Source organism: Nicotiana tomentosiformis, chromosome 11, assembly GCF_000390325.3.
Source record: "Nicotiana tomentosiformis chromosome 11, ASM39032v3, whole genome shotgun sequence".
Taxonomy (NCBI): Eukaryota; Viridiplantae; Streptophyta; class Magnoliopsida; order Solanales; family Solanaceae; genus Nicotiana; species Nicotiana tomentosiformis.
Genome location: NC_090822.1, coordinates 113341659 through 113356521, shown reverse-complemented (window position 1 = coordinate 113356521; position 14863 = coordinate 113341659). Strand labels below are relative to the sequence as shown.

The window sequence follows — 14863 nt, the reverse complement described above, 5'->3', positions numbered from 1 at the left end:
GCCAGGCCTCTTGTTCTTCTTTCTAGCATCCGAGAAAGCATCCGCCAATCTCTTGCGAGCTTTATGATGAAAATTTGCAGCCACTTCCGCGCTATAGCAGTCTTCCCATACACACTTGCTCTGTATTTCAAAAGTTAAATATTAGATGGAAACATCATAAATATAAATTATTAAAATGTTTAAAAGAACATTTATACCTTAAATTGATTGAAAATTTGCTCCTTCAGTGAGAACGGGCAATCAGTCCAAGTCGCATAAGGGTCATCATAAAGCTTTCTGATGGCATTGGTGATTATCTTTGCAGTCTTATTACCCGGCCTGAACCTGTAATTTTACAATAAAAATACATTAATATCTTAGTAAAAATGTTACAAATCAATAGACGCAAAAATAATGAATAACACTTACCCATCACCCTCAGGAACTATGATGATCCTGCCATATCGATCATAATGCACTATCTCGTCATCACCATCCGAAGCATGTATATCAGAGGCATGTGAAGACGGTGTAGGCGGGTCAGCTACTGCCTCGCAGACGAAGGCCTGCAATAGATGGAGTCGATGATGAAGATGGTTGCGATCCCAGTGACTATAACATAGCTGGATGCGACCCAAGTGGATGTGATATTGATGGCTGTGACCCGAGTGGATATGACATGGATGGATACGATCCATGTGGCTGTGATATGTAGGGATGTGATCCATGTGGATGTGATGTAGATGGCTGCGATGCAGATGGTTGTAAGGCAGATGGACTGTATGTCAGACGTATAGTCCTATGGCCCTGTGATGGAAGACCTGGTGTCTGAATGAAGGTGTACGGCTCGTGATGCTGTGGCAGCTCAATATAGCCGCGTGGTGGAGGATAAGACATAGGCATCTCTAAAAAGGGTGGACAAGAGGGACTATTATTTTCTACCCTCCTCTTTCCCTTCCTACCCTTTTCTCGACCCCGAGAACTAGTAGGTTCCTTGTTACCTTGACCCTTGCCTGCCATCTGCATAATATAATACACATTTAGATTGAAACATATAAGAAATTAGCTATAAAACGAGAGTGCTTTAAAAAACCAACTTTTTAATCCTCATCTACGTATTGTTCCTCGTCCGAGAATTCTTCGCCCTCACTTGTTTGAGCTTCATCAGTTGATTCTTCGTCCTCATTTTCTATAATTGTTACTTCATTTATATCAACTTCTTCCAATATGCGTTCAGGATGTTCCAAATTATTTTCTAACTGATCGTCCACTATTTGGTGAACATTGGAGATATCGTTTTGATATGCAACATCTAACACATTCTCGACTTCCACCTTACCTACAAGATTAGTTTTTATTATAACCCACCAATCGGACTTATTCCGCTGCAATGGATAAGGAGCATAATATACTTGCCTAACATTATGTGCAATTATGAAAGGATCATATCGATCATACTCCCTCGTATGATTAACCTCAATTATGTTGTATAGGTGGTGTACTCTTGTACCTCTTGTTGGATTTGGGTCAAACCACTTGCATCTAAAGAGTATCAATTTCTTATATAGCCAACCTGTATATTCTAGTTGTAATATTTCTTTGACCACACCATAATAATCAATATCTCCAACTTGGTTGCCATCACCACCTTAAACCCACACCCCGCTATTGTTGCTATTTTTATTTTTAGAGCAATTCTCTGTATAAAACTTATAACCATTCACTACGTACTTAGATATTGTTGTGACCTGAAGCCCAGGTCCCCAAGATATATCTTTCAAAAATTGATTTATACCATTATTTGGATTATTTACCTACATAGTGTTAAAAAAATTCATAAGTTAGCACAACTTATGAATCAATTTTTATACATTCATTACGTGTATATATATATATATATATATATATATATATATATATATATATATATATATATATATATATATATATACTTACAAACTGTTTGAACCACGTATCAAATCTCGTATATACAGCATTATGGCCAAATTGACCCACAAAGTGACTGTGACACATCAAATATTTTTAGTAGTTGCATCAATATGTAGTCACAGTAAATTTACATTTTGATAACTAATAAATCAATACTTACTTGAGAAATGGTACAACTTCGGGACAATTTAGCAACACATGAAGTGTTGCTGACTTGTACTTCATATCACTCAAACTTCTCTTTCTAACATCCTTAGAACATCGGCCTGGTTGATTGAATATGGACATTGGTGGATATAATGGATCATTCACACATTCGACCATGTGCCTATTGGGCCTATTCCTAGAACATGGCATGTTACTCTCAAAATAATAAGAACAAAAATGTACAGTTTCCTTTGCAAGATAGGCTTCGCATAGAGATCCAACAATCCTATTCCTCTGCTTAACAAATTATTTGTATTTGCCAATTCTCCTACATAATGTCATGTTAGCCAAGAACATTCAAATAAAATAGAATATTACATCACACTTATAATATTACCTCTCAAAGGGATACATCCATCTGCATTGAACATGCCCTCCAAGTCGTGCCTCGTGTACACGGTGTATTGGAAGGTGTTCCATCACATCAAAGAAACCATATGGGAATATTTTTTCCATCTTACTAGAAATTACACGAATGTTCTGATCCATTCGAAGTAGGTTTTCTTCCCTTAATGTGGTAGAACACAAGTCTTTAAAAAACAAACTAATCTCTATGATGGGTTTCCAGATTCTTTCAGGAAAACCACAAAATGCAATAGGCACTAAGGTCTCCATGAAAACATGGCAGTCATGACTTTTCAAATGGCTCAACTTCCCTACCTCCATATCTACTTTTTTTCCAAGATCCGACGCATAACCCTCAGGCATCTTCAATTTCGTAACCCAATCACAAATTTGTCGTCTTTCCTCCAAAGTGAATGTGTAACTTGCTTTGGGCTTGAACACCTTACCATTGTTTGCTGTCTGCAAGTATAATTCAGGCCGCCTGCAATATTCTTGTAAGTCCATTCTAGCCTTCGGGTTATCTTTTGTCTTACCTTAAACATCCATCACTGTGTTGAACAAATTGTCAAAATAATTCTTATCAATATGCATGACATCAAGGTTGTGTCGGAGAAGATTATCCTTCCAATAAGGCAACTCCCAAAATATACTCTGTTTCGTCCAATTATGATTAACACCATATCCGGGGAATCCATAAGTTGGAGCCTCAGTAGCTTTACTGAAGTTCTGGACCCTATCCCAAATTTCCTCACCTAAAAGTATCGGAGGTGGACAATCATATTCCACTTTATTCTTTTTGAATGCATTTTTGATTCTTCTAAACTCATGATCATCAGGCAAGAATTGACGGTGACAATCTGTAATGACCCAATCGGTCATTTGAACTTTTAGAACCCTGTTCCCTAAAGTAAATCTTTCCGTAGGTGCTTGTAATGATTTATGACTTGGGGGGATGGTTGGTTCGGGATTTGGAAGTGTTTGAGGTAAAATCGGAACACTTGGTTCCTTAAGTTGGCCTTAAAGCGCTAAGTTTGACTTCGGTCAACATTTTGAGAAAATGAACTCGGAATAAAATTTTGATGATTCCAACAGCTTCGTATGGTGATTTTGGACTTAGGAGCGTGATCGGAATTTTATTTGGAAGTCCGTAGTGAAATTAGGCTTGAAATGGCTAAAATAGGAATTTAAAGTTTGAAAGTTTGACCGGGGTACCGGAGTCGGAATCCAGTTTCGAAAATTTTCATAGCTCCATTATGTAATTCATGACTTGTGTATAAAATTTGAGGTCAATCGGAGTTGATTTGATAGGTTTCGACATCGAATGTAGAAGTTGAAAATTCTAAGTTTTATTAAGCTTGAATTGGAGCATGATTCATGATTTTAGCGTTGTTTGATGTGATTTGAGGTTTCAAATAAGTTTGTATGATATTTTAGGACTTGTTGGTGTTTTGGGTTGAGGTCCCGAGGGCCTCGTGTGAGTTTCGGATGGTTAACGGATCAAAAGTAGGACTTAGCTGCTGCAATTTTTCTGCTGAAAATGCTGTCAAAATCGGGCTGCCTGTCAAAATCGAGCTGCCTGACAAAAATCAAACCACTGACAAAAATCGAGGTCCCTGACAAAATCGAGGACCCTAACAACTAAAACCCCCTGACAAAATCGAGCTCCCAAGAACGAGCTCCCGAGATTGAGCTCCCAAGAACGAGCTCCCGAGATCGAGCTCCCGAGATCGAGCTCCCAAGAACGAGCTCTCGAGATCGAGCTCCCGAGATTGAGCTCCCAAGAACTAGCTCCCAAGATCGAACTAGACAGATCGAGCTCCCAAGATCGAACTGGGTAGATCTGTAAGTTATAAAAACAGAGGCATTCAACCCATTTGCCATTTTTGACAAACTTGAGCTTGAACAGAGGCGACTTTTGACAGATTTTCAAGGAAAGACATTTGGGGTAAGTGATTCTAACTCGGATTTGATCAATATTCACGAATATATCATTCTTTTCACAATTTAATTAGTGTTTTGAGATTGAAATTTGGAAAAAGTTTAGAAATCTCATAGAAACGAAATTTTGAGATTTCGGTATTGATTCGGAGTCGGATTTGAGTGAAACTGGTATGGTTAGACTCGTAATTGAATGGGTTGTCGGATTTCATAACTTTTGCCGGATTCCAAGATGTGGGCCCCGCAGGCGAATTTTTAATTAATTTCGGATCATTTCTTTAAAATATAGTATTTTCTTATAGAATTGATTCCTATAATATTTAGTGATTGTATCGAATTATTTTGGCTAGATTCGAGCCAGACGGAGTTGGATAATCGTGGAAAAGGCCTTATAGTGGATTAAATTGGAGCAAGACGAGGTAAGTCTCTTGTCTAATCTTGTGAGGGAAAAATTACCTCATAGGTGATTAAGATTAAATAATTGTTGCTAATTGTGGGGGCTACGTACGCATGAAGTGATGAGAGTCCGTACATAGCTACTATTAATGCTAAAGTCCGGGTAGTTTAGGACTCAAAGCATGTATTATTTGTGTAAATTGTATTCTTTAATTAATTAATATTAATTGATATATATGAATATATTTGTGAATTGTTTGATAAAGATATTAAAGGATGGAAATCTCATAAGCTTGATTTTCTATTTAAATCAACTAATTGTCAAAAGAAATTTTTCTCCTCCCAAATTTATCTTATAATAAACATACTATCCTTCCGGAAGCACATAAGAAAATGTCCTCCTTTCTTGTGGAGCGGGCCGAATTCCTCAGCAGGATAGATGCATCTATGGATCACGCCGCACGTCCCTCGGCAGTGTACACGACACTCTGGATCGGGTCGTACGTCCTCGGCAGAAATCGTGCTTAATAATAATAATTACACGATACTTTAATAATTTATTTCAGGTTGAGAAGCTAATTAATAAATTGAAAAATCCTTGGAATTTAATAAATTATTATTCTTGCTTGTTTATGGAATTAATTGCTACTCCTGTAAATGAGATTTAAATTGATAAATTGGAATTTTTCTGAATTGAAGGAATTTAATTAATATATTGAGAATTGTTACATTTGAAGGAATTTGATTATCTCTGATGATTAAACAAATTATTGTAAATCATGCTGATTTAAATATTCTAGTTATATTTCAGTTATTATTATTGATCCATAGTGAGTGTCAAAGTCGGCCATCTCGTCTCTACCACTTCGAGATTAGGCTTGATACTTACTGGGTACACATTATTTACGTACTCATACTACACTTACTGCACTTTTTGTGCAGGATCTGAGACAGGTACTAGTGGAGGAACTATCATCACATACCCACGGCATCCCGAGGCATAGTGGTGAGCTACCTTTCTGAGCCGTTCTGTAGCTACCAGTGTCTCTTCTTATATTTATATTCTGTCTATTTTATTTCAGATAGTATTTGGAATTTTGTATAATCTACTAGATGCTCATGCACTTGTGACACCGGGTCTTGGCACACACACATTGGTAGAAGTTGGTATTTTATTAGTTTCTTGGAATAAAATTTTAACCAATGTACGTATGACTTATTAGTTGGCTTGCTAGCTGTAGTGTTGGGCGTCATCACGACCTATAGGTGAAATTGGGTCGTGACAACATGGTATCAGAGCACTAGGTTCACGTAGGTCTCACAAGTTATGAGCAGACCTAATAGAGTCTTAAGGATCGGTACAAAGATGTCTGTACTTATCTTCGAGAGGCTATATGGTGTTAGAAAACTATCTTTCTTCATATTCTATCGTGCAATTGATGTAGTACTAAATATACTTCTCTTATTCTCTCACAGATGGTGAGAACACGCTCTAATGAGATTCTAGACCAGGGAAGAGCTACTCCCCCAGTTGCTAGAGGCCGAGGGAGGGCTCCCGCCCGTGGTAGAGGGCGAGGACATCCCAGGACTATTCCGGTTATGCCGCCAGTGGATCCAGCAGAGAATCCCATTATTGAAGAGCAGGGTCTATGGCAGAGCCAACTCCGGTGGACTTCACATCTGCACCGGGATTTCAGGATGTCATGGGTCGTATGCTGCGATTCATGGATAATATGACTCAGGCCGGTTTATTTCCGGCAGACCCAGCCACATCTCAGGCGAGCGGGGGAGGACAGACCCCTACCGCGCAGGCTCATGGACAAGCAACTACTGTATATCATACCCAGGGTGCATTACCCGTGGGTGGAGTCCAGCCAGTGGCAGCAGCTACACTTGAGCCCAGGCCAGCTGTAGCCGCCGATCCTCAGAAACTAATAGACAGATGGACTAGACTACATCCTCCTGTCTTCGGGGGTGAGCGACATGAGGATCCACAGGATTTCATTGATCGTTGCAAGGATAGATTGTACAACATGAGGATATTGGAATCCCATGGGGTTGATTTCGCTACTTTTCAGCTAGATGGTAGAGCCCGTAGAAGGTGGCAGTCTTATGCTCTTGGCAGACCAGCAGATTCTCCTCCCATGACTTGGGACAGGTTCACTCGTATCTTCTTGGACAGGTATATTCCACCCTCCCAGAGGGAAGAGTTGTGGTTTCAGTTTGAGCAGCTCCAGCAGGGTCAGATGTTAATGACTGATTATGAGGCGAGGTTTTCTGAATTATCTCGCCATGCACTAATGATACTCCTACTGAGGCGGAGAGAGTACGAAGGTTTGTAGCCGGTTTACATACTGGTATTCAGGCCACTATGGCTCGAGAGGTTGAGATGGGTACTTCTTATGAGCGAGTTGTGGAGATAGACCGGAGGATTGAGGGTCTACGTCAGCGGAGCCGAGAGCAGATTATGAGAGATAAGCGATTCAGGTACTCTGGAGAGTTCGGAGGTGCTCCGTCCGGGGGAATAGGTCAGTTCGTGAGGGGAAAGTCCAACAGACCCCCATATCCAGCACCACCACCTCCTCGAGGTGCTCCAGTGCGACCTTATCTCAGTGCTATCCTAGAGAGTTCTTACCGCCCACCAGCTATTCAGGGTCCTCCCAGTGAGTATTCAGGTCCCCAGGGCCAGACACTTAGTCAGCAGCCCATCGCACCGAAGAGTTATTACGAGTGCGGGAATCCCAGTCACATGCGGAGGTTTTGCCCCAGGATTCGAGGTAGACCAGTACAGCAGGGTCAGCAGCCTATGCTTACCGGACCAGTTGCTCCACCAGTAGTCCGACCACCCAGAGGTGGAAGACAGGTGGGTAGGGGCCGTCCTAAAGGTGGAGGTCAGCCAGGCGGAGGCCAGAAGATTGAGGCAGTTCAGAATTGGCATCGTCCCACTTCGGTGACTGAGATCAGGAGTTTTCTGGGTTTGGCAGGTTATTATCGTCGGTTCGTGGAAGGTTTTTCTTCTATTGCAGCACCTTTGACCAAATTAACCCTGAAGGGTACCCCATTCCGATGGTCCGATGATTGTGAGGTGAGCTTTCAGAAGCTCAAGACATCATTGACTAAAGCACCAGTGTTAGTGTTGCCTTCCGGATCGGGGATGTATACAGTGTATTGTGACGCTTCGCACGTTGGCTTGGGTTGTGTATTGATGCAGGAAGGGCAAGTTATTGCATATGCTTCACGTCAGCTGAAGCCCCACGAAAAGAATTATCCGATACATGATTTGGATTTAGCTGCGATTGTTCACGCTCTTAAGATTTGGAGGCATTACCTTTATGGGGTGTCTTGTGAAGTTTACACTGATCATCGCAGTTTGCGGCATTTGTTCAAGCAGAGGGACCTAAATTTGAGACAGTGCAGATGGCTGGAGTTACTAAAAGATTATGATATTACTATCTTGTATCATCCGGGCAAAGCAAATGTGGTTGCAGATGCCTTGAGCGGAAAGGCGGAGAGTATGGGTAGTTTGGCTTTCATTTCAGCAGAGGAAAGGCCATTAGCCTCAGATATTCAGTCCTTGGCTAACAGACTTGTGAGGCTGGACATTTCAGAGTCCAGCCGAGTTCTTGCATGTGTTGTGGCCCAATCTTCACTATTGGAGCAGATCAAGGCTGGCCAGTATGATGACCCACACCTGGTGGTTCTTCGTGAAACGGTACTACAAGGTGATACCAAGGAAGTTACTATTAGAGAGGATGGTGTTGTGCAACTCCAGGATCGTCTATGTGTTCCTAATGTGGATGGGCTGAGGAAAAAGATCCTGGAAGAGGCACACAGTTCTCGATATTCTATTCATCCAGGTGCTACTAAGATGTATCGTGACTTGAGGCAACATTATTGGTGGTGACGAATGAAAAAGGACATAGTTGAGTATGTAGCTCGGTGTCTAAATTGCCAGCAAGTTAAATATGAGCACCAGAGGGTGCCTTTGTTACGCAACAAATCTTTCTCATAATAGAGAAAAACTAGAACCCAGGGCTGTAAGGTGTATTTTTCTAGGATATCCTTTTAACCAAAAGGGGTATAAGTTGTTAGATTTGAACACTAAAAGACTTTTTGTGTCCAACAATATTAAGTTCTATGAACAACATTTTCCTTTGCATTTACCTTCTCGTGTTTATCCTATTTTTCCTCCACAAAGTCAACCTACTGAACATTATTTTTCCACCTCTCCTATTCTTCCTTACACTCAAAACACTGCTAGTTCTTCTATTCTTTCAACTCCTGCTAGCACCACAACCCCTTCCTCCCCACCATCCACCTCTCAACATCAGCACACTCCTATTCCTATCAACTTTCACTCCCCTTCTCCCAATGTCATTTCTCCGGTTCCTGTGAGAATGTCTACTAGAATGTCTAACCCCCCTCCATATTTGGCAGATTATGTGTGCAATGATGTTTACTTAACTAATCTCACCTCCACTTTTTTTGTAGCTTCTGTATCCCCATCTATTTTACCCTTCTTTGTCCTATCTCCTTCCAATCAAACTCTCCTAAAATCTGTTTCACATATTCATGAACCCTATTCTTATTCACAAGCTTACTTATATCCTTGATGGCAATGGCACATGAATTTGAGGTTTTAGAAGCCAATCAAACATGGGAAGTCATGGAACTCCCTAAAGGGAAGTTTGCTCTACCATGCAAATGGGTTTATAAGGTTAAACACAATGCAAATGGTAGTGTGGAAATGTTTAAGGCCCGTTTGGTTATTCGGGGAGATACCCAAAGGGAGGAAATTGACTACACTGAGACCTTCTCCCTAGTGGTCAAAATGACCATTGTCAGATGTCTCTTGGCAGTAACAGTCAAGAAGGGCTGGAAATTATTTCAGTTAGATGTCAATAATGCTTTTCTTCATGGAGATTTACAGGAAGAAGTATACATGAAGATTCCTGCAGGTATGCAGGCTCCTAGTCCTCATCATGTTTGCGGATTAAAAAAGTTCCTTTATGGGCTGAAATAAGCCTCTAGGCAATGGTATGCGCTCACTGCAGCTCTTAACTTCAAGGGATATTCTCACAACCTTAATGATTATTCTCTTTTCTTTAAAAGGACAAATTGTGGAGTTTCTATTCTTGCAGTGTGCGTAGAAGATATTCTTATTACAGGGGATGACCTTACTGAGCTTGCTTTGTTGAAAGACTTTCTCAATTCAGAATTCAAGATAAAGGACTTAGGGGAGGCACATTATTTTCTTGGCATAGATCTTATTAGAGAGGAGCATGGCATCATTCTCACGCAGAGGAAATTTACCTTAGAATTCCTATATGAATTTGACTGCCTACATCAAAGGCTTGTTGCTTCTCCACTTGAGCCATCCAACAAGCTACGAGCTAATACTGGGAAACTCCTATCCGATCCCACCATTTATCGATGTTTATTAGGTAAGCTGAATTTTTTGACTAACACTCGCCCTCACCTTTCTTTTGCTGATCAGCATCTCCGTCAGTACATGCAAGCCTCGCGCGAACCACATTATCAAGCAACTATCCATTGCCTCCGCTATTTACTTTAAAATCCTGGCCTTGGGTTGTTCTTTCGATCTGATCCGTCATTCAAATTACTTACTTTTTAAGACTCCGACTGGGGTTTTTGTCCGGAAACTCGTCGTTCTGTTAGTGGTTACTTCATAAGCCTTGGAGGCTCACCCATCTCCTGAAAATTAAAGAAACAACCTATCATTTCCCTCTCCTCTACCGAGGCAAAGTATAGGTCGATGCGACAGGTTGTTGCTGAAATTAGTTGGCTTGTTCGCCTTCTCTCTAACCTTACCATTTCTGCGGTTCTTCCAATATCTCTTCACTCGGACAGTCAAGCGGCAATCCACATTGCCAAAACCCCCATATTTCATGAACGAACAAATATATGGAGATTGACTGCCACTTTGTTTGGCAACAATTCCTTGCTGGCCTCATTTTTCTTAACTTCGTCCCTTCTACTTCTCAACTTGCCGATATCTTCACCAAATCTCTTACTGGTATTCACCATCGATAGATTTTTGGCAAGTTGGGGGTCTCTTCACACCCTTCCAACTTTTGTGTGTTGTGGGGGGGGGGGGAGGGGGGGGCGTTGAGAATGGAACTCATCTCAATTTGGTTCAAATCAAAGATGAAGACAGGAAAGATCGTATCTTGGTTTCTTCGAATGAAAAGAGGAGAACTTTGGTAACAAATCAATATGGGGCTAATTCAATTAAACCTAAAGACATTTCATTCAACTTTGGACTTTCGGAGGAGGCTTTATCTAATGAGAAAAGAAAGCCCAATATTTTCTCCTTAATGGGCTGTATCAGCAGAAATCAAAAGAAAGGAGATCCTTCTAGAAGACTAGCTGACTGTATTAGATAATACATATATTTATTATTTATTTTTTTACAGAATATAATTTAGTTATTCATTAGCCAATTAGAAATAGGACAACTGTATAGGTAGTTATAGAAAAGAATATTCTCTGCATTTTCGTTTCTATATAAACAAGCATGTACAGTGTAAACATCAACAAGTTTTTGGAATACAAAGAAAACTTTCTCCTAAATCTTTTAAATTCCTACATGATTTTCTAAGATTTTCTAAGATGGTTAAAATGGTAAATTTTGAACATCAAATACTTAAAGAAAAAGAAACCTTTGTTCTTAAATTGCCTATGCATGCAATGAAGAAAACAAAATAAAAAATGTGAAAACTCTCACTAGAAATTTCCATTCTCTCTCACTATCTATGTCTGAATATAGCTTTAACTGCGTGCTAAGATGCCTAGATACACACATTTCTCGTACACTTCCTAGTAATCATTACGCTATTCTATTTCTATTCTTTTTCTCTCACCCACAATCCCATACTAAGACAGGTACTGACCCTCGCCCCCACCCCCACCCCAACCCCCAAAAAAATTTGGACATCCCATACCCTCCTTTAATATCTCTCTGTCCTTCACTTTTTTTTCTCTATATATACACAAAGAGATTGAGAGAGACGGCTACAAGCTTTTCTTTACTTTTGCATTAGTTGTTCTCCTCCTTTTCTCTGTATTCAAATCAATTACCCCTTCTTGTTTTCTTGAAGTTTCATAGATCAATCTTTGTGTTTTTTTTGTTACTGAACAGCCCCCAGAAATTGGAAAAAAAAATACCATCTTTGGATATCTACACAGTTTCCTGTCTGCATATATAGAGAAAGCTGAAGCTGATTAATGTGCATGAATGGATTCTTCTAGTGCTCACCATCATCACCAGGTAAATATTAGAGAGAGATATGTAATTAAAGTAGTGTTACCTTAAACAAAATTATGGTTACTTTGCTGGGATCTTCTATTTATTTGTTTTTTTCTTCCTTCTTTTTGTGTTCATGTATTTGTGAGTCTGTTTTTTTTTTTGTTTCTTCATGATTTGTTTCACTTGTTTCTTGTCTTCTCTAAAAGGACTAAAAACATAAATACTAGTAATAACCATTTTTCTTCATTTTGTAGTTGAATCTTTCAGTAAACCATAGCTTTTCTTAAGATTAGAAAAACTTTGTGCTCAACTTTGCAATTCAAGGGAAGGAATGAGAGATCAAATGCACAAGTTTTTTTAATTGTTTTTCCTTTTACTAGTTTAATTTCCCGTTGGTATGCAATCCTAAGAACAACTAATTAAGTGATAAGATTGACATGTTAAAATTAAAGAGTCTGTTTCGAAAAAGGAAAAAAAGAGAGATCTAGAGAGAGCCTGTTTCAGAAAGCAATGTACAATTTCCAAAGTTAAAGTGATATTTTTGAATATATGTAAAAGCAAGGTATCCGTGAATCCTTTGAAAACATGTTAACTTTCTTTTTTACTTAAACTATTTATATACTATCATTTCTCTAATTCTATTTAGCGATAATTACTAGTGATATTATGTTATGTGTTAAGAGGGTTACAACAACAATAACAATCCAGTCTAATCTCACCAATGGAGTCTGGGGAGGGTATAGTGTACTCAAATTGAATGTTAATCATCGCAAATTGATTGGTCTATCACAAATTGTTAACCTCCGGTAATCCTTTTATTTTTATGTGAGCTTGAGACCGATAATGGGAGCGGGTTACAATTAAGTTCTAATCTGTCTTTTTAATTTGTGCTCTCACAGGAAATGTCATCCCAAACACTAGAAAGCATGTTAGTTTGCACAAAGCAAGAGCAAGAAAAGAAACCAAGGCCAGCTGCAGAACAAGCACAAAAATGTCCAAGATGTGACTCAACCAACACCAAATTCTGCTACTACAACAACTACAGTCTTACTCAGCCTAGATACTTTTGCAAATCTTGTAGAAGGTATTGGACCAAAGGTGGTACACTAAGAAATGTTCCAGTTGGTGGTGGCTGTAGAAAAAACAAAAGAATATCATCAAAGAGAAGCCAAGATCAGTCCTTGACTAATAGCCCTAATAATGCTATATCTATTATCACACCAACTTCTTATGATTCTTCAAGTGATTTAAGTCAAGCATTTGCTAGACTCCAAAAACAAGCAAATGGGAATTTGGGAATTGAAGAAAATGATAATATGTCAATGATGTATAATAATCATGGGAATAATATTGCCCCTTCTAGCTTTCTTGATACACTAAGGGGTGGATTTCTTGAAACCCCAAATGGATTTCAGTACCAAAATTTGTACTATGGGAATATTGGAAGTAATGAGAACAATATGGGGCAAGTACAAAATGGAGGAATAGGGGTGATCAATAATGTGAATGAGGAAATGGGAATGAATTATGATCAAGAAATGAGTGGAGGCAAAATTGTGAAACAAGAGATGTGCAATATAGCAAGAGAAGGTGAGAATAATAGAATCTTGTGGGGATTTCCATGGCAAATTAATGGAGAAGTGAACAATATGAGTGATTTTGAAGCTTCAAACAGGCAGCAAAATTGGATTAATACTGGATTTGGAGGTTCTTCTTGGCATGGACTTCTCAATAGTCCACTCATGTAGTTGTTAGAAGAAGCTCAATCTTTGCAAAGAAGAAGAAAAAAAAGGATAGAATTTCATTGTTAGAAGAGATAGTTTTAATCTTAATGTAATATCTAAGAATTTTGTATCATGAGTTTTTATTCAACTGAGTTATTAATCTCTATGTGTTTTTTTTTTGTTTCATGGGCTGTATCATTTAGGCTTGTTTGTCTAATATTGATTGACAAATTAATGAAACTTAAAATTTGTTCTCTTAGGAGTATTCTCTTTCGAAATAGTTTTTTCATTTTATATGGTACTATTCTTTAATTTGAGTATGTTCCAAAAAATAATTTCTCTATATCTAAAAATTTATTAACTTGAAACATTTCATATTACACTTGCATATTCGGATTCAGGATTTAAACTTTATAAGTTTAATTTTTAAAAAATTTAGCATTAAATTAGTTTATATTTTTGAAGTTATGGGTTCGTACGTGCTATTTTTATAATTTTAATAAATTTTTAACTATAATTTTTATTATGTTATGGGTTCAATTAAACCTATAACTAACACACTACATCCGTCCACTTAACGAAATGTTTCTATAACTAATGTGATGACATGTTTAATAACTAATACTACACATCTAGGATAATTTTGGTATGTGATGAAATTTCATATTCAATTATACAAATGAAATAACTGACATGCTTTGATCTGAAGTATGTTGGTTTGGTTAAGGAAAGTGACTGTGACAAATATAGAATCAGACATTGATGCTTCACAGTTGGATCTGTGATTAAATCTGAACACTAGCAATTGCTGGTACTATTGTACCTTGTCTGCATATGATAGATTATTAAAATGGATAGCTTCTTTTCAAGATATTCTATGATGATTGTGTCTTATTTTTAGGTAGATCCGATGATTATTTTATAATTGAAAGAATATTAAGGAGGAATAATTAATTAATAATAGGGTTGTTGGGAACTCCTCTCTTCTTTCTAAGCTTTGGAATTTCAGTGAAGTATCAGAGAGCACTATTTTCGGAATAGATTTTTCTCTCTT

General features: G+C 38.5%; 1 protein-coding gene across 1 annotated transcript; it reads left to right on the top strand.

Moving 5' to 3' along the window:
• The first annotated feature begins 11854 nt into the window (after nucleotides 1-11854).
• LOC104094364 (dof zinc finger protein DOF2.1-like) lies at nucleotides 11855-14068 on the top strand. The gene is made up of 2 exons (XM_009600289.4): nucleotides 11855-12106; nucleotides 12985-14068. Exons 1-2 carry the CDS (start codon nucleotides 12074-12076, stop codon nucleotides 13831-13833), a joined length of 882 nt encoding a protein of 293 aa, XP_009598584.1. The 5' UTR covers nucleotides 11855-12073; the 3' UTR covers nucleotides 13834-14068.
• Nucleotides 14069-14863: the final 795 nt, after the last annotated feature.

Coding starts and splice junctions, on each gene's coding strand:
- LOC104094364 (XM_009600289.4), top strand. CDS start 12,074: ATGGATTCTTCTAGTGCTCACCATCATCACCAG. Junction 12,107..12,984: donor GTGCTCACCATCATCACCAG/GTAAATATTAGA, acceptor GTGCTCTCACAG/GAAATGTCATCCCAAACACT.